The sequence below is a fragment of the Ursus arctos genome, unplaced genomic scaffold, assembly GCF_023065955.2.
Source record: "Ursus arctos isolate Adak ecotype North America unplaced genomic scaffold, UrsArc2.0 scaffold_16, whole genome shotgun sequence".
NCBI lineage: Eukaryota > Metazoa > Chordata > Mammalia > Carnivora > Ursidae > Ursus > Ursus arctos.
This window is the reverse complement of record NW_026622830.1, coordinates 28,950,080-28,969,133: the sequence shown is the minus strand read 5'-3', so window position 1 is coordinate 28,969,133 and position 19,054 is coordinate 28,950,080. Positions and strand designations below refer to the sequence as shown.

General features: G+C 42.0%; 2 protein-coding genes across 5 annotated transcripts in view; one reads left to right on the top strand and one right to left on the bottom strand.

Annotated features, from left to right (window-relative positions):
- ATRN (attractin) overlaps window positions 1-14,528 on the bottom strand; it is a 146,710-nt gene extending 132,182 nt beyond the window's left edge. For 2 of the 3 annotated variants that reach the window (XM_026503085.4, XM_026503086.4), the window contains exon 1: window positions 14,055-14,527. In XM_026503085.4, the coding sequence (XP_026358870.3) occupies window positions 14,055-14,434 (380 nt within the window). In that variant the 5' untranslated portion in view covers window positions 14,435-14,527. Of the gene's footprint in view, window positions 1-14,054 lie in introns of all 3 variants that reach the window. The other variant, XM_057312635.1, reaches the window with a different exon arrangement.
- A 67-nt stretch (window positions 14,529-14,595) lies between these two features.
- DNAAF9 (dynein axonemal assembly factor 9) overlaps window positions 14,596-19,054 on the top strand; it is a 166,574-nt gene continuing 162,115 nt past the window's right edge. Inside the window, exons 1-2 of one of the 2 annotated variants that reach the window (XM_048222196.2) lie at window positions 14,596-14,753; window positions 15,470-15,674. The gene's annotated coding sequence lies outside the window, so the exon portion shown is untranslated. The other variant, XM_057312636.1, reaches the window with a different exon arrangement.

The window sequence follows — 19,054 nt, the reverse complement described above, 5'->3', positions numbered from 1 at the left end:
AAACTCAACCCTGCAAAGAAACCAGGAGCCAAAAAATATGGCTCTGACACGAGCTATATTTGGCTCTGCTTTGTGTAGCCCCCTTGTTTCTTACAGGTTTCTAGACACATTCTTAGCTATTAATTTGAAATATTAAGTTAATCTTGTGGGAGGAGTATCTCTTCCCATCCAACTATAGTCCTCCTGAAATGGTAGAACAGCCCCATTCTCCTACGCTCAAAATGTTGGTGTGACATTTGTTAGCTTCTTCCTCTATTTTATCCCCTTCATCAAATGTATGACCAATTCATGATACAATTGCCATCAAAGGCTTCCTTAGATTGATCCCTTCATCTCCATTCCCACGGCTATGCTCTACCCCAGGACCAAAATAGTTCATAGTAGTCTTACTGCCAAAGCCCTTGGCTATCTTCATAGCTTCAGAGACCTGCCCACAAAGTCTGCTAAGCACCTCACAGCCAGAACAACATTCCAAGAGCACCGACGTCACCACGTTACTACCCTTGTCAAGTGTATACAACGACTGCACAGACAAGGTTTCTCAGGTTTACATTTACCAAAGGGGGGAAAGGGAGTAAGATTTATACTGAACTTTGTCTCATTCTTTTTTTTTTTTTAAAGATTTTATTTATTTATCAACAGAGATAGAGACAGCCAGCGAGAGAGGGAACACAAGCAGGGGGAGTGGGAGAGGAAGAAGCAGGCTCATAGCGGAAGAGCCTGATGTGGGGCTCGATCCCGGATCGCCGGGATCACGCCCTGAGCCGAAGGCAGACGCTTAACCGCTGTGCCACCCAGGCGCCCCTGAACTTTGTCTCATTCTAGCAGTAAGTTGTATCATCCATAGATTTTTTTTTAAAGTACGATCCATCTCAACGAGAGATGCTTTTCTAATAAAAATCTACCTATTATGTTTAAATATTATTTCTAAAATGTCCATTACATTTATATGGTTTGCTCAAGAGTGCACTAAAAATAACCATAATGATTAGTTAATTCAGAAAAAACTCTTCACATAAGGTCTCATGGTAACATGAAACTGAAAAAAAATTCATTTATATATAAATCCTCGTTTTGAAGAAATATAACATACTCAACTATCTTCAATATAGAAATATATTAGAATAAAATCCCAAGGCGGAAATACACGTACACAAACTAGTGCATGAGAACTGGTAAAATCTGAATAAGGCTGATAAAACTGTATCAATGCCAATTTTCTGGTTGTGCTCTTACACTACTGTTATGTGAGTTGTTACCATTAAGAGAAACAGGGGAGAGGACATCTCTTATTTCTTATAACCTTATGTGAATCTGCAATTATCTCAAAATAAAACATTTAAAAAATTATATAGGAGGATTCTGAAACATTTTACAAAATAATCAAGACAGGCTGGTACTGACAAAAGAATAGACAAACAGGTCAATGGAATATAATTGAGAGTCTAGAAATAAACCCATACATCTAGAGTCAACTGACAAGGATACCAGGACCAGTCAATAGAAAAAACAGTCTCTTCAATAAATGTCACCGGAACAACTGGATATCTACATGCAAAAGAATATAAAGTAAGTACCTCACAGCATGTACAAAAATTAATTCAAAGTGGATCAAAGACCAAAATGTAAGAGCTAAACCCATAAAACTCTTAAAAATAAAATACAGATCTAAACCTTCATGATCTTGGATTAGTAAATGGTTTCTCAGATAAGACACTTAAAGCACAAGCAACCAAAGAAAAAATAGATAAATTAGACTTCACCAAAATCAAAAACTTCTGTATGTCAAAAGACACTATCAAAGTTGTCCTCTTTTGTGAAAAACAACCAAAAATTATAAGAAATTATTTGCAAATCACATGTCTGATAATATTAGAATATCCAGAATATATAAAGAACACTTGCAACTCAACAATAAAAACCTATATAAAACCCAACAAAACCTAATTTAAAAATGGGCAAAGGATCCAAGAAGACATTTCTCCAAAGATGTATAAATGGCCAATAAGTACATGAAAATATACTCAAAATCAATAGACATTAAGGCAATGCAAATCAAAGCCATAATGGATACTAGCTACACATGGCATAAAACCACAGAAAGTAAGTACTGGTGAAAATATAGAGAAAATGGAACCTTCATAAATTGCTGGTAAGAATGTAACTGGTGTGGTCTCTGTGAAACAAGTCTGACACTTCAAAAAGTAAAACACTGAAGGGCACCTGGGTGGCTCAGTCAGCTAAGCATCAGACTCTTATTTTCAGCTCAGGTTATGATCTCAGGGTCATGAGATCAAGCCCCGTGTAAGTCCTGTGCTGGGCATGAAGCCTGCTTGGGATTCTCTCTCTGCCCCTCCTCACTCCTTCCTCTTTCAAAAACAAAACAAAACAAAACAAACAACAACAAAAAAAACCCAAAAAACAAAAAGTAAAACACTGAGTTAACACATGACCCAGCAATCCCACTCCTAGGTATACACCCAAGAGACATACCCAGATGTCCACACAGAAATTTGTACACGAACATTCACAGCAGCATTATTCACAATAGCCAAAAGATGAAAACTACATAAATGTCCATCAACTGATGAACGGATAATTAAGATGTGGTTTATGCATACAATGGAATCTTATTCAGCCACAAAAAGGAATGAAGTACTGATCCACAATGCAAAGATGAATCTTTCAAACACGCTAAGTAAAAGCCAGTCAAAACAATCCAATATTATACAATAACATTTACATGTGATGTCTACAATAGGCAAATCCATAGACAGAAAGCTGACTGGCTGTCAGGGGTTGGGAGGAAGGAGGAATGGGAAGTGACTGCTAATAGATAACAGCGTTTCCACCTGGCATAATGAAAATATTCTGGAATTAGATCATGATGATGGTTGCACAACCTTATGAATATACTAAAAGTCACTGAATTGTGCACTTTAAAGTGGTGAGCTTTATGGCATGTGACATCTAAATCAGTGAGCAGAATTCATAACCCAGAAAAAAATTATAAAATTATATGGGGTTATTAGAATGAAAATCAGAATTTAAGCAAAAAAAAAAAAAAGAACACTGTAAAAATTGACTTAAAGAAGACTACACATGTATTTTTTTAAACGAAGGGGAATGGTTATCAAATTGCTATGGACTTTGGATTCCACCTGATAAATTTTTTTTTAATGATATAATTTTTTTTAGTAACTATTCTTTGCAACTATATAAATGCATTTTATTTTTTTTTTTTAAGATTTTGTTTATTTATTTGACAGAGATAGAGACAGCCAGCGAGAGAGGGAACACAAGCAAGGGGAGTGGGAGAGGAAGAAGCAGGCTCATAGCGGAGGAGCCTGATGTGGGGCTCGATCCCATAACACCGGGTCACGTCCTGAGCCGAAGGCAGACACTTAACCGCTGTGCCACCCAGGCGCCCCTATAAATGCATTTTAAAAAAATGATGTATGTCAACTGCCTGTCAACCTAAAAGTATGCAAGGAAGTAAAAAGAGCCTTAAAATTATTTTGGAGGTGCTTCAAAAGTTTGAAGATAACTACCCTAGATAAAAATCATACATAGGTAGGTACACAAAGAAATATGTAAAGAATGTTAATTGTAGCTGTTTTTGTAACAGTACAAGTTGGAAAAATCTAAATCCCCATCAGCAGAAGAATGGGTAAATAAACTGGAGTTCTATATTGAATATAACTATGAATCAACTAGAGCTACATTTATCAATACAAACAAATCTCAAAAGCATTAAAAAATGGGGCTTTGGGTGAAAGAAAAAACATGTATAGAATAGTTACTTTTTGTGAAGTATGAAAACATGATCTTGTTTTTGGAAATAAGACAGAGTGTGTGTGTCTGTGTGTGTATCTGTAGTAAAAGTAGAAACGTGCAAGGGAAATAATAAACATCAACTTCACCATACTAATTACCTGGGAAGACAGTAAGGGGAACAGGATCAGGGAGGCATAACACAGGGACTTTGGCTGGTATCCGTAACATTTTATATTATATAACTTAAGATTATTATATCATAAAAATAATATTAATACGAAGGAAATTCAGAAAAGGTAGGTTGTAGGTACACAGATGTTCATTTTATTACTCTTTGTATCTCTTCCATAAGCTTGAAATGTTTCATATTAAAAGGGAGTTAAAGTTAGTCCAGAAACTGAGCCAGCACCAAACATAATTGCTTTAAAGCAATCATTTAGTTGCTTTAAAGCAACTGTCATGGTTGGTCAATATTTCTCAACCAGTGGTCCAAAAGATGTTCTGATTAAAAGACAGTACTAGCATCTACTAAAAGAGAAGCATAGGACACGGTATTTAAATATACATTACGGAAGGGCATAAAAGAAATCTAATTCTGCAAATTTGCCTCAAGATCTTCTTGCCAAACCTTCTGATCAAAATCCTTGTATAGCTTTGCAAGATGTCTCTAGTACTTCAAAAAACAATGTTAAAAGGGGAAAATTAAGTGACAATTATAGTCAATCTGACCTTTCTGCTCAATTTTGAACAAACCATCCACATAGGAAATACGCTATCTGCAATGAAATGCTTACAAATAGCTGGAAACCACTATCGTTTTATGATTTAGAAACAAAACACACAAAAAATTTTCTAAGACATAATTTTTAAAGCACAAATGCATAAATATCAAACATGAAGACAGAAAAGTCTATTTCTATAGCACAGAGTCTGATTCAATCTCTATTTGTAATATAAATTCAATCCAAAATTAAGTGTCATTTTTTGTCTATAAATCATGCTTTTCCTTACAAAATTAATTTAAAATACATTAAACAACATGTACTACATGTTAAGCAGGAAAAAGGTCAAAATTTTTTTAACATTATGAATACCATTACAAATTATATTTAAAATGTACGTTATAGTCTTTATTAAGAAATTACTTTTTACTCTATTTAAAATCATCTTATCAAAAACAGGATACTTTTTTGAAAAAGATTATTTTTTAATTCCTAAAAGAGTTCACAAAATTATACATTTTTGTGAAGGGATGTGTGAATCAAAAGATATAGGAAACACTGGTCAAGAAAGGTGACTTATATGTCTCTTAACAACACCCGGTAACAGTCCTAGCCCCTAATGCTTATAGGCTTACGAGTAAACAAATTAGAAAATTCTTCCTTAGAATGCAAAAAGGACCAAGAGGAATTAATTGGAAATTTCATTCAACTTATAACTGTATACTATTAATGTCAAATTCTAAAAAGATTAACAGGCAATTTAGCCATGACTAAAATTAACTTCTGTAAGTGCAAGAGAATTCTAGATGAATAAACATGTAAATAAATAGCTAGAACTGAAGTTCGCTCATAACGTTAACTTGAGGGCGCCTGGGTAGCTCAGCCATTAAGCGTCTGCCTTCGGCTCAGGTCACGATCCCAGGGTTCTGGGATCAAGCCCCGCATCGGGCTCCCTGCTGGGCGGGAAGCCTGCTTCTCCCTCTCCCACTCCCCTTGCTTGTGTTCCCTCTCTCTGTCAAATAAATAAATAAAATCTTAAAAAAAAACAAAACATTAACTTGAAGAAACAGAAAATGTAAGAGAATTAAAAATGGAGAGACTAAGGACTGCCTGGGTGGCTCAGTTGGTTGAGCGCTGGATTCTCGGTTTCAGCTCAGGTCATGATCTCAGGGTCGTGAGATGGAGCCCCAAGTTGGGCTCCATGCTCAGCTGGGAGTCCGCTGGAGATTCTCTCCCTCTCCCTTTGCTCACAGTGCGTGCTCGTTCTCTCTCTCAAATAAATAAATAAATAAATAAATAAATAAATAATCTTCTTTAAAAATTAAGAGAATAAAATCGAACCAAGGTCTCAAGTGCTAAAAAAAAAAAAAAGCATTCAAAGGAAGAGGATATCCATAAAATGGTAAGAAAGAAAAATGCAAGACAAATAGGAGAAAGCCACCCTCAAAAGGGAAAATGAGACAACATCTGGCTGATTATATAGGGCGAGTCTCAAAGTACAGGGAGAAGAGGGAAACAGAGGGAAGAGAGTCACGAACTAAAGAACGAGATTAGTATACGGTACATGGATGGGGCTCACGTTTGCCACAATGCACTGGAGAAATCACAGTGATAAAAAGTATAAGTGAGAAACATAGGCCAGCAGCTGATAAATTTTCCAACACAAATATTCTGAAAAGTACAACAGTGGTTTCATTTCAGTTTTAGAAACCAGATTGTGTTCAAGAGAAAAACCAGCATGATTTCTGTTCAACCACAGTACCAAATACCTTCTTCTGTATTTAATACTCAGGATAAACATAACCTATAAATTTATTAAGTCAGTTCATCATATTTAGAAAAAACTGTGATCATACATACTCTGTTTTTCTCCTATATATTTATCCGTCCTCTACACCTTAGTAAATAAAAAGCATTTGCCTATCTTGGGAAACTTTCGCAGAGGTAAAGCTTAAATGTCAGATATCTGTTTTCAAACATATACCTTGTGCAATTAAGACATCAGCCTCGATTTTTTTTTTACTTAGTAAACACATTTTTACCTTCTCAAATAAGTAAACTCTATCTTCCAGGAATCAGCAAAAAACCCTCAAATGTTTACTATGTAATATCTTACATAGTTAATTAACGTTTTTATCCATCTAACATAATTTCATACCATATAAGCATGAATTTTAATTCCTCCCATAATTCTACTCCCCCCACTGAAAAATCAGGGGACAAATTACTGACATTCAGTGACTTGACTCCAGTGCTAGACCGAAACTCAGTATGCCACAGTCCTCACTGCAGTAATCTCAAGGAGATTCTTTTCCAGTGGAGGATGCTAAGCCAGTTTGATTTAACTTCTGGAGACACCACCTGAAGACAGCCTGCCTGAGAATGAGGCCAGCAGAGAGCAGACCAATGCTAAGAGATGGAGAGAGAGAGAGAGAGAGGGCAAGTGGTCCCCTGGATCCAGCCACACACAAAGCCAACAATATCCCCTTGACTTTTCTGTCACATGAACCAATAAATCTCTCCCGTCTTTTTTCTCTTAAGCTTGTCTGAGTTGGGTGTCTGTCACTAAAAGAACCTTGACAGAATTTGTATCCAATAGAATCTACAAATATAAATTAATGAGCCCTCAAATGGGAAACTGGTTAAGTAAAGCTGAGGTACAGGGTAGTGAGAACAGCCTCGTTCCCAAGGGGAAACTGGCAATCTGAGTTATGCAGTATCAAAGAAACAAGCTACAGCTATTGCCTGTGGTAATTTAGGGTTCAGATCATGTGTTCATCAACACTGGAAAACTAAGAGACTTGGCAGAAAAATGTCAGGAATTTAGACCATGTTATCAATTCTAAGAGAATACCGCTCAAACTCCCTAGTACAGAATATGAAGACTTTCATGATCCAGCTCTGTGTTCCTCTGCATGTTAGGAATTGCTCTATATTGTAAGGAACAGGAAATCCAGCCATAACTGGCTTGAGACAAACATGGGACACAAAACTGAAAAGTACAGCTTCGGGCAACGCTTGATCCAGAGATTCAGGGAAGTCATCAGGTCTCCGGCTCCATTTCTCTGACATCCTCCCACTTCTAGAAGTTACTCTGACCACAGGTGGGCTCCTGTCACAACAACGCTAGCTGTAACAATTCTCGGTTTTATATCCTCAGCACGCAAAGCAGAAGACGACAAAGCATCTCCTTCACAAACATGCAGAGGAGAGAGGTCTCCAGCAAGTCCTGAGATTCACTTTGACTGAGCCAGCTTAGATCACGTGCCTACCTCAACACAATCATTACAACCAGAGGCTGGAATGCCCTGATGGCTTAGCCCAGGTCAAGGATGCATCCTGAGGCTGGAGGGTGATGGGAAAGGAAGAGGCAAGACCCTTATCACCTTCCAGTCTCACATCTTTCCAACGCATTCCTCACAAGTTACATTCCGACAGCATCCATCTATATTCAGTTCTCTAAGTGCTGTGAGTTGAATTGTGTCCCACAAAAAGCTTTGTTGAAGTCCTAGCCCTCAGTACCTGGAAATGTGACCTTATTTGGAAAGTCTTTGCAGATGATCAAACTAAGATGAAGTCATACTCATACATCCAACATGACTGGCATCCTCACAACAGAAGAGACACATGGGGAGGGTACCATGTGAGCTTGAAGTGATGGAGGAAGAGACTAATGTGATGCAGGTACAAGCCAAGGAATGCAAAGGATTGCTGGCAATTCCAGCAGCTAAGGGAAAGGCATGGAACAGATTCTCCCTTAGAGCCTTCAGAGACAACATGGCCCTGCTGACACTTTATTTCAGGCTTGCGACCTCCAGAACTGTAAGAGATTAAATTTCTGTTGGTTTAAGCTACCCAGTTTGTGGTACTTTGTTACAACAAACCTAGGAAACTAATACACTTAAGTAAGCATGATAGCCCATGATTCTTTGCCTTTGTACACTCTCTTTTCCCCTTTTGGATGCTCGGCTCTCCCAGACGGTCTATTCACACTAAACCTCAGATCTGCCCAAATGGGTCTCTTCTTTGTGATGCCTTCCACCATTGCCCTCAAAAGAGTTAGTCTGTCCACCACATCTTAGTCCAGCACCACATATTGCTTGTATTTTTATTATTAAATTCTAATTGCCTATGCACATAGCTGTCTTCCTTTCAGAATTATGAGCTCTCCAATGCGAAAGCAAGACCTGATTCTAACCCACCTTCATATCCTCAAGGCAGTGCACGGTACCTAACACAAAATAATCACTCAAAAGCTATCTATGAATTGAACAGGCTGATGATTCATCTCGAAAAAAGATAATGGGTATGATTTCAGAGAATTGGCTATTACAGATTATAGAGAACTGAAGATGGGCCTTGAGGTAGAATCTAGATAAGTAGAAAAGAAAGAATATGGGGGCAGGGAGGAGGAAAGGTGTTAAATTTAGCAAATATGCAGAAAAACTACAAAGTAGAAGAATTTCGGTAGGGAGAAAGGAATGGGTGTGGGGCAGTGGGAATATTCTGCCGAGGCTCATTTTACAGGTAATAAGAGGAGTAGGGGAAAAAAAAGGTTTCTCAGCAAGACAGTAACACGTTTTCAGGGGATTTCTATGACAAAGTGTAGAATGGACTCTGGAGGTGCAAGAGACCAGTCAGGGTGCAAGAGAGGCAGCTCAGCAAGGAGGTGAAGGGCCAGGTGCTCTAGAATGGCAACAGCAAGAGTGGAATGGAACACAATTTTAAGACTTTAGAGAAGAAAGAACAAACAGAGTGAAGGATTACTCCTACGTTTTGACCTTTGGTTATCTCACGTAGGATTTACTAGTGAAATAAGAGAGGATAAAGGGAAAGACTATTCTTTTTGGGGAGGATAAAAGTTTGCCTCAGAGGGCTTACTATGAGTTGACAGTAAAACATCCCCAAAAAGATGCCCAGTGAACAGAAGACAGTGAAGTTCATGAGATTTATGAGGACAAAAGACAGATATGGTAGTTATATAGGTAAAGATGACTTTTTTTCATTTTTTCATTCAACAAATATGTATTGCACACATGTCCTAGGCACTGTTCTAGGCTCTGGGAATAGAATAGCAAGCAAAACTGATCGAAATCCCTGCCCTTGTGGAGCTTATATTCTACTGGGAAAAAGAGACAAGACTATTTGATTCATGAACATAAATTTAGGGCTTTAGGTTAATAATACTTAGTAGTTACTATAAACCCTCCCCTCAAAATTTTCTTTTACCTTTCTCTTTTTTCAAATTTTATTTTCCAGAAGTTTCATTTCACTTAGTTATAGGTATTTATGTCCTTGGCCGGTAGCCAACAGGTTCAAGTGAGTTCAGGTTTTGTTCTGTTTTTCTTTTTTTAATGCTGGCTTTACTGTTATAAAAAAATCTATTTTTCCTCCTTTGTTTCTTAATGTGTTTCTCAATGGCATCAGGCAGTCCTTCCAAAGAATGTTCATAAAGGGTGACCGGACTCAGAAAATGAGAGGCCAAATGGTACAATGGAAAGCAAGGGTGTGGGAATTAACAAGGCCTGAATTCAAATCCCAGTTCAGTTTTTCACAAGTTGTATGAGCTGGCGCAAGTTACTCAGTATCTCTAAGCTTCAGTACACCCACCTGTGAAACAGCAATAACTTCACTCTAAGGATTAAAAGGAGTAATTTCTAAAAGGCACTTGACAGAACACCTAGGAAAAAACAGAGAAATGTTGGTAGCAGCTAGTGTTGGGACTACTACTACCACCATTACTCCATATGCCAGGAACAAAATAGATGCTCAATAAATGCCTACTTCTTTCCTTATTCTAGAGAAGGTAAATTCTTAACATCCTGGGTAATTATAAGGCTCCCATTCACTAGGCTATTCTAGTCTATCCTCCCCAAACTACTGACAACAGGAACATAGAAGAATTAAATACATATTAATTTCCTAAATGGACTTAATATCTTGATTTCTAATTTGATGGGATGTATTTATCACCTGAAGAAAAATTTCCACAATGATGTCACAAGTAGAAAAGAACGATTACTGAATTATGAACAGTAACAAAAAATGAATGAAACTGGCACTGGTTTAGAAGTCGTCCACCAAAGATTCCATAGTTATTTTTACTAAACTGACACCAATAATGTTCTCCTCTGTGATAATCATTTCTGTACGATCTTTCACTTGGAAAAAAATTAAGTGATTTTCTAACTTCAACCATACACTAATATAAATTTTATACAAAACCCTCAGGGTTGACCAGAAGATTAAATGGCATGATGTATATGAAAATGTTTGCCCAGATCCCTGGCATATACTATGCATTCGGTGACAACTTCGGGGAGATCTAATCCTCTTATTATCCTGCATTCCTTTCAATTACTAGAAAAGACCTTCTAACAACAATTATAACACAGGATTTATAGAACTAAAAAGATTTAAAAACACACTGCCTTGATGCCATTCCATATCAGAAAGGTATTCATTTGAATGTCTATTCGTTTAATAACAAAGAGGTCGGTGAGTTAAATCAAGATATGTACCACTATAATCAAAACCAACATTTGTCTTCCCCGAAAATAATCCTTCCACTAACAATTTAATGAAAGTTTTTTTTTTAAAAGGCCAGAGACATTAAGTTCCTCTTCCTTTCATTTTTAAAAATACAAATTCCAGAAGCCCACAAAATATACTAGAATTATCAGGACCAAAGGCATAACTGTTAGCCCAGGAAAGAGCATTGCCACCAGCTTGAACCCCCTCAAATGGAGCACCCACGATAACCAGGGGAGCCCCTTCACTCATGCGTGACACCATCTGAGACAACCAGTGTCAGGACTGCTTATTTCCCAGAACAAGTGGCTCTTCTCCGATCCTCTGATGAGAGAGAGACCCTATCTTCCTCCCTGGCTGTGTCCCTCTATACCCGGACGACTCCAACACTTAACCTGTCCTGCCAAGTGGATACCCTGAGAGCACCTAATCTCAGTGTATAGAAAACCTGCTCCTCTTGTGTCCCTGTGTCTGTTCATGGTATTACTATCCTCTCAGCCACCCAAGATAGGATCTAGTTTTCTTTCCCTCACCATCCCCCTCCCTTCCCAAGAACAAACCAGTTTCAAAGCAAGACCTGTCTTTTACCCCAGCAATACCACCTAGCACCCACCCTACCTCCATTCCCACAGCCTATCTTAGGTGCTCATTACTGCTGTCCTGACCCTGGTCAGCAGCTCCCACCCAGTTGCCCACCACCCCTCATGCTTACACTGAGTCCACCTGCTCTGAACAGTACAGACAGACTGATCCTGCTATGCATGTCCCTCCACACCCTGTGGGCCCCCACTGCCTTCCATGGCATTCCAGATTCTCATAACTTAAAGGGTTCTCATCTGACACAACCATCCATTCACCTGCTTTTAGAAGCGCCTCAAATTCAAAATGCTCTGGCCTTACCTTCAAGGCCATTCCTGCTCTGGCTCTCATGTAAAAGCCTGTAATGTCATGAAAATGCAAGTTAACTGTGCCATTTCACTGCTCAAGAGCTAAAGGTCAAAATTCTCAACCCAACCTACAGGGCTTCACATGGCCTGCCTGGCCCTGCCTATCTTTCCAGTCTTGCCACGCTCCCATTTGCTCTCTGCTTCAGCTATCTGGCCTTCTCTTCGGCTTTCCACGATGTCCCTCATCCCCAAGCCTCTGTACATGCTGGTCCCTTAGCACCCCACCCCTCATGTAGGTAGTGCTATCCTACCTCTCAGATCCCAACTCAAAAGTCACTTACTCAGCCACTAGTGTTAACATTCCAAATGCAGTCAAGTCCTCCGTTTGCCCCTGTCCTTTGCCTCCATAGCCTCAAGCAAAATACTAACAAATTGATTATTAGATTTCTTATTCCCAAGCTAGAATGTAACCTCCACAAAAGCAGGACTGTGTCGGTCTTGTTTGCCACTGCATCTTACAATTTACCCCAGAGCAGCCCTCAACAAATATGTGTAAGCTAATGTAATTCATAAATCAGAACACTCTAAGTCAGTTACAACGCAAGATGCACTACGCGCTGGACATGAAATCACTTGGTTTTTCCGTAACAACAGAGTGCTCAGCTCCTCAATGTTCTCTGAGTTCCCCCTGAAAATCTGACATTGTATGAGTCTACAATTCTACCATTCCAAACCTTCCTCTCACAACTCTCTTCTCTTCTATATACCCGGTACCAGCAATACTTTACATTCTGGTCTCCACAATTTTGTTTGCAACATCTCTCCCATCTGGAATTTTTTTCCCAGCTACATAGTTCCAATCCTACTTGCTTCAAATGCTCAAATCCAATGTCACTTTCTCCTGGAAGTCTTCCTTGCATTCCCCCAGCTAGTCACAACCTCCCTCTCTGAATTCCCACAGGTTCTCCATTGCCTCATTCAGGTCAGATCAAATGTCACTTCAAATGAGAGGTTTCTCAAAGTTACTCACTGGTTATAATTCTCTATCAGGCCGTTCTGTTTTATTTTCTTGACAGCACTATTATCTGAAATTATCTTTTTCATTTATTTCTTTATTTATTTGCTTATTTACTTACTAACTGCCTGTCTCCCCTTGCCCAGAATGTAAGATCCCTGACAGGAGGGACCCTGTCTGTCTGGGTCTCGGTATCTCCCCACTCCTCTACAGCTAACATCAAAAATGTTTAGTAAAATCTGCCAAAGGTATGAACGACTCTGTAGTCCTAATTACTAGGGTCATTTGTATACCTATCTTTCTCTTGCTGTATTCCAAACTCCATGTGGATTAGGCCAAAGTCTGGCTAATCTATTTGCTCACGTGTATTACCTGGAAATCCTTCCACAACTGAAGCAAAGAATAGATGACTATTAATTAATGACTTAATGATCTCTCCAGGAGGTACTGTCCCGAACCAGGCCAACTCAGAACTCCATATTCTCCAGAAACCAGGGCAAACAGGAACCTCCTTCTATGCCCTCTCCACCCTGTTCCGATCAGCCACCTCTAGTGAGCTTCAAAAAGGCTAGTTTCCTCACTTTCCTCTAGCCAACAACCACTGATTCTTCTCTCTCTGATATCTCACAATCTTAACCTTTCCCTTCCATCTTCAGCCAACAAATTACTTCCAGGGCCCTGTTTCTTCTGAGTACCCTACATCTCCAATGAGTAGGGGAACTCATCAGGCCCTAGGGAACAAGAGGATGTTAAAAGGAAGTGTTTAAGTAAGACTAGCTCTCTCATCTTTTCTCGTATACCTCGTTAATCCGAAAGAGGACCCGTTTCAGGGATTGGCTTTGATACTCTTTGGGACCCTGAGCTTTCTTCTCCTGCACCCGCCGCACCCAAACCTCTCTGGGGTGCCCTCCACCCTTGCCTCGAATCTTTTCATCTTCCAGTACAAGACCCTACGCCAGAGACGATGATCTCCTCGGAACCAAATGGTCCTCAAACACAGTGGGGCGGCCCTACCCTCCCCACTTTCTGTCCGGCATCTGCCTCCGGCTTGGAATCATCTCGTGTGCCCCATAGCCTCAGCCTCCCTCTGGGCCCGACCTTCCAACACCACCCCCCACTCACCTGAAGCGGCCCCCGCAGTGCTGGCATTGCTCGCCCACCCAGCCAGCGGGGCAGACGCACTGGCCGGTGCCAGGGTTGCAGCGGCCGCCGTTGACACAGGGTCGGTCACATTCCTTGGCCTCGGCTGCGGCTGAGCCCGACACTGCTGCCGCCGCCGCCGCGGCCTCAGCCGCCCAGGGCAGCAGCAGCAGCGGCGGGAGCAGCAGCAGCAGCAGCAGCAGCAGCCGTCGCCGCGGGAGGCGCAGCCCGGCCCCCAGCCCCGGCCTCCCAGCCCGGGTCGTGTCCCAGTCCTGGAGCTGCCCGCCGTTCCTGCCCGCAGGCGCTGTCGTCGCCGCCGTCCTCCTCCTCAGCCTCGCCTGAGTCGCCGCCGCCGCCACCATCTTCCCGGGGCTGAGACGGCGCCCCGCGAACACATACACACCGCACGGCCGGCTCCGCTTTGCCTGGCCGTGCGGGGCGGGGCTGTGCGGACGGTGGCTCGGGCGGTCAATCCTGGGGGCGGGGCCAGAGCTGCGCGGCAGGCGGAGCGATGCGTGCGTGCGTGGGCGGGGCGCGGCGCGCGGGCCCTCCTCCCGCACGGGCGGCCCTGGAGGCGGGTCTCAGGCCCTGGGTCTGCAGGTTCTTGAGATCGTTCCTGCCTCGGCTTCAGGGCGCCTTAGCAGTCCAGCTTTCGCCCTTCGCGCGGCCCGGCGGTAACAGGTTAGCATCCCTGAGGCGTCCTCTTCCCGTTGGCTGCCTGGGAGCCGTCCGCTCTGCTAGGCAAGCCGGCCGCGCTGAGTACTGCCCTCCCGGAGACCCCGGCTCCACCCACTCTACCTGCGGGGCAGAAGGGGCCTAGGAGGCTTCATCGTGGTGTGTACCGTGGTGTGCGGTACTGTAGAAGGAGCGCTGTGTTCCAGCCTTCGCTGCCTCCTCTGTAAAGTAGGGATAACGAAGTAACACGTGTGTTAAGAACCCATGCGCAATAAATGCCTGATAGACTGAGTGGAGACACACACAGCCCGGCCTTTCTTGATTCAGGCTGATGCAATGGCCGACCAGACGCCCCCCCCCCCCCCTTTTAATTCTGTGGAGGAAGTTTTGAGTTACCTTACTCCCCACTATTTGTTCTCAAACATCTCTAAAGAGAAGCCAGCATAAAATTAGGAATTGGAGCACCCTCAGCCCACACACATCTGCTCCTAGAGCCGTTCTTGTCAGGTAGTTTGTTACTTTGGTGGCCCCGCTGAAGCTTGCCTCCTCACAGTACAACCTTACGTGGTTGTCGACCCTGGAACCTGGACTGGACCTGTGACTCGTTTTAACCAATAGAAGAATGTGGCAGAAGTGACTGTGCCAATTACAGATATGAGCTTTGAGAATACCTGGTAACCTTGATAATCCTGAGCTGCTCCCCTTCTTCCGCCTTGCTGTAGAAAGATGACGCACAGAGACCACGTGGAGAGGGAAAGGCCCTGAGACTACATGGAAGAAAAGTAAGGACCCAGTTATCACCAAGAACTGAGGTCCCAGACACATGAACCTGATGAACCTAACTCAGCTGAGGGACCAGTCATTGAGGGGAGAAGCCATCTAGGTTGTTCCAGCCATCTGAGCTATTCCTCATTACCTAAAATAGAGGTAAGTCTTTCCTACTGTGCCTTTTCCAAAATCCTGAGAAATGATAAATTGTTTGCTGGCTTAAGCCTCTAAGTTTTAGAGCGGTTTGTTACTCAGCAACAGATAACCAGAACATTGTCTGACACTAGCCTTGTGTTGTGAGGAATATTCCTGTGTCAGTTACCTCAGAGTTCGAGCACCCTGCGGTCCCTGGGAAACAAAGAAATCCCCTCATATACCTGTGGAGACTTTCAGCTTTACCTTAGAGTGCAGAGTTCTGATTCTAGGATATACCCCCACATTCATGCCCAGGTCCTGACCGACTGTGCAGACACTTCAAACCTGGTGAAGCTTAGCAGCACCCCAACCTCACCCCCAACTCTCCATGTACACATCCTTCCTATTCCTATGTGAAACATATTGTTTGGCGTAGGCCCTACCAATGGCATTCTGGTTTGCAGGTGGTTTTGGCTACAGTGTCCTACAAGGGCCATGTAGGATGAAGTAGGGAAATGGAAGACATGGCCCCACCCTCTGGCAAGGACCCAGTCAGATGGAAGAGGTGACTTACATGAAGCCATGGTCTGGCCTCAGAAGGCACTGCTTCCTCTACTCCTCTAGGCCAGAAGTGGAACCAACCTTTTCTTTCATTCCCCACAGCAAAACTGAACCCAGACCGTGAAGTTTCACATAATTTTACCAATACTCAGGGATAACAGAAAACAGTTCGCATCCACAGAGCAGCAATATGTCTGCCTTAGAACCTTGCTGCAGCAAATGTTTTCTTTCTTCTTTAATCTCCCTTCTCTGGTTCTCTTTCCTTAGCCATGTTTTGCTCAAATTATCTTGCCTTAAAAAACAAGCAAAAGCTTACCTTGGCCTGTGAAGGGAAACATTGCTATCTTCTTTCTCCTTTGCTGTTGTTGTCAAAGAGTCCCCTGCACTTTATACTTCTACGTAGTGGATTAAAGATGGCTGATTCGAGTCCCTCTTCGGCACCAGATGCACCTTTTGAGGCACCTGGGTGGCTCAGTCAGTTAAGTGTCTGACTTTTGATTTTGGCTCAGGTCATGATCTCAAGGCTGTGAGATAGAACTCTGCATCGGGCTCCATGCCCAGATTCTCTCTCTCTCTCTCTCCCTCTTCCTCTCCCCCTCCCCCTCCCCACCTCCTCTTTCTCCCTCTCTTTAAAAAAAAATGCCTGTAAATTGTTTTGCACTCCTTCCATGTAGAGATAGGGACTAATTTCCCCCATTCCTTGAATCTGGGCTGGTCTTAAGTGTTTGCTGAACCAATAGGCCGTGATGGAACTGATATACTGAAACTTCTGAGTCTAGATCCAAGAACGTTTGCCACTTGCTTTGAGGAAATCCAGCTGCCATAAAAGAAGCCCAGCCACTTGGAGACTGCTGTACTACAAGGAAGCCAGCCCCAGCCATTCCAGACCCCAGCCATTCAGGTCTTCCCTGTTACAGCTGCAGACACAAATGAAGCAGAGGAGCGTCATCTCTGCTGAACCCACCCCAAACTGCAGATAAATGAGCAAAATAAAGAAGTGCACTTCTTTAAGCCACTAAGTTTGGGGACAGTCTGTTTGGGGACCGTAATAGATTACCAAAATACTCTGTATCTGGCTTCCTCCAAAGACAAGAATAAGTCTTGTGAGGTAGACTTGATTAAGAATGGCTGTGTAGGGGTACCTGGCTGGCTCAGTCGGTAGAGTATACAACTTCTAATCTCAGGGTTGTAAGTTCGAGCCCCATGTTGGGTGTAGAGATCACTTAAAAATAAAATCTTAAAAAAAGGAATGGCTGTATAATATTATATACACATATAATGTACAAGGAGTCATCTCTGTATAACACACAGCGAGTTATGATATTATCATCTGGTCCTTCCTCACGAAAAGCATCATTGCAGCTCCAGAAGCATGTCTGTTGGACTCCTCACACCTTATCACCAACACTCTGTGGCTGTTCTACCTGAAATCCCACGCCATCTTTTTCTCCACTAGGCCTTTCAAGTGGCCACTACCACCTGGAAATTTTAATGGCAATAGCAAAGAATTCCAATGGCAAAGAATTACTGGAACTGCTGTAACTGTATGGCTAAGGAGGTTTGTATCCACTAGGATGGTTTGAAGTTACCACCGCTCTTTTTTTTTTTTTTTTTTTTTACTCAAGAAAGGCATTCTTTCTGGTCATGTGGCCCTTTGCTCTCTCTGATTTCGTGTCATCATTTTCTATATCTTTGCCTTGTCTCCAGGTCAGGGACATGGCTGGATTTACAATTTTTTGGCTTTTACTCATGCATTGTCTTAGGTCAGTTTCCTTAGAAGCAGAGCCTGAAACAGGATTTGAGTACATAATTTTTTATGAGAGTGCTCTCTGGAGAAAGGCAATGAAGGAAGCAGGACAGAACAGGGAAGGGAGCTAAGCCAGAATGTGGTCTTATCTGGAGTCAAGCTTCAGCCTGATCCTATGGAGAGCCTTGGGACATGGATTATATCATAGAGTTGATTCCACCTTGAGGCAAGAGAGTGTTTTGTATACATATCTCATTTAGCAGCGAGCCAGCACTCACAGCTGTAAGAAGGATCTGATCAAGGAAATTAGGGAGAGGCATCAGTCTACCATATACAATGGATATTTATTGAGCACTTGATTGCAAGGATGAATGCTGTCCTGGTAAGAGTCAACTGTCTGACCTTCCCTGAGTATCATGGGACCTCACTCTGCGCTACTTCAAACATCAACATTTTTTCGTATGTCAAAGATCTTCTTATACTTTTAGTCTACATGGAACAAAGCAATTCCCTGATTATAGATGTCAGGATCTTACCTAATGTATAAGGCACTATATTGCTTGTGAAAAAGGTTGATCCTGAGGGTTTGGAACAAACACAGCTGGGAAGGTTTTAGGTAGGAAGGAAGCTCCATTGGGTAGCAGCTTCCTTGTGAAGGATAGATCAACTTACAAATACAAAATCCCAACAGTGCTTGCAGGCTCTACAGGAAAACAGGGATCCTTGATCTAGGAGCACAGGGTTAGCCCTCTTAGCTGTTGGCAGAGCTCCTAGTGACCTTCATAGGCAAGCCCCACAAATATAGGAAGTGGCCTTGATATCAACGTGAAGGACAAGACCCAGTCTTGGGAGGAGATCACCAATTTAAAAGCAGAGAACTTGAAATTTCTGTTAGATGATTTGGATGCATGCCCTCTCCCTCAAATTTCTACAGGAGAGAACGAAAAGTTTTCCTCTGTGCGTAGATGAGATATTATGAAAACAGTAATAGAATTAAAAGACAACTGGCCTTCCTAAGTTTCCTGTGACTGCTGTAACAAATTACCATAAACTCAGTGGGAAAAAAAAAGGGATTTATTCTCTCATGCTCCTGGAG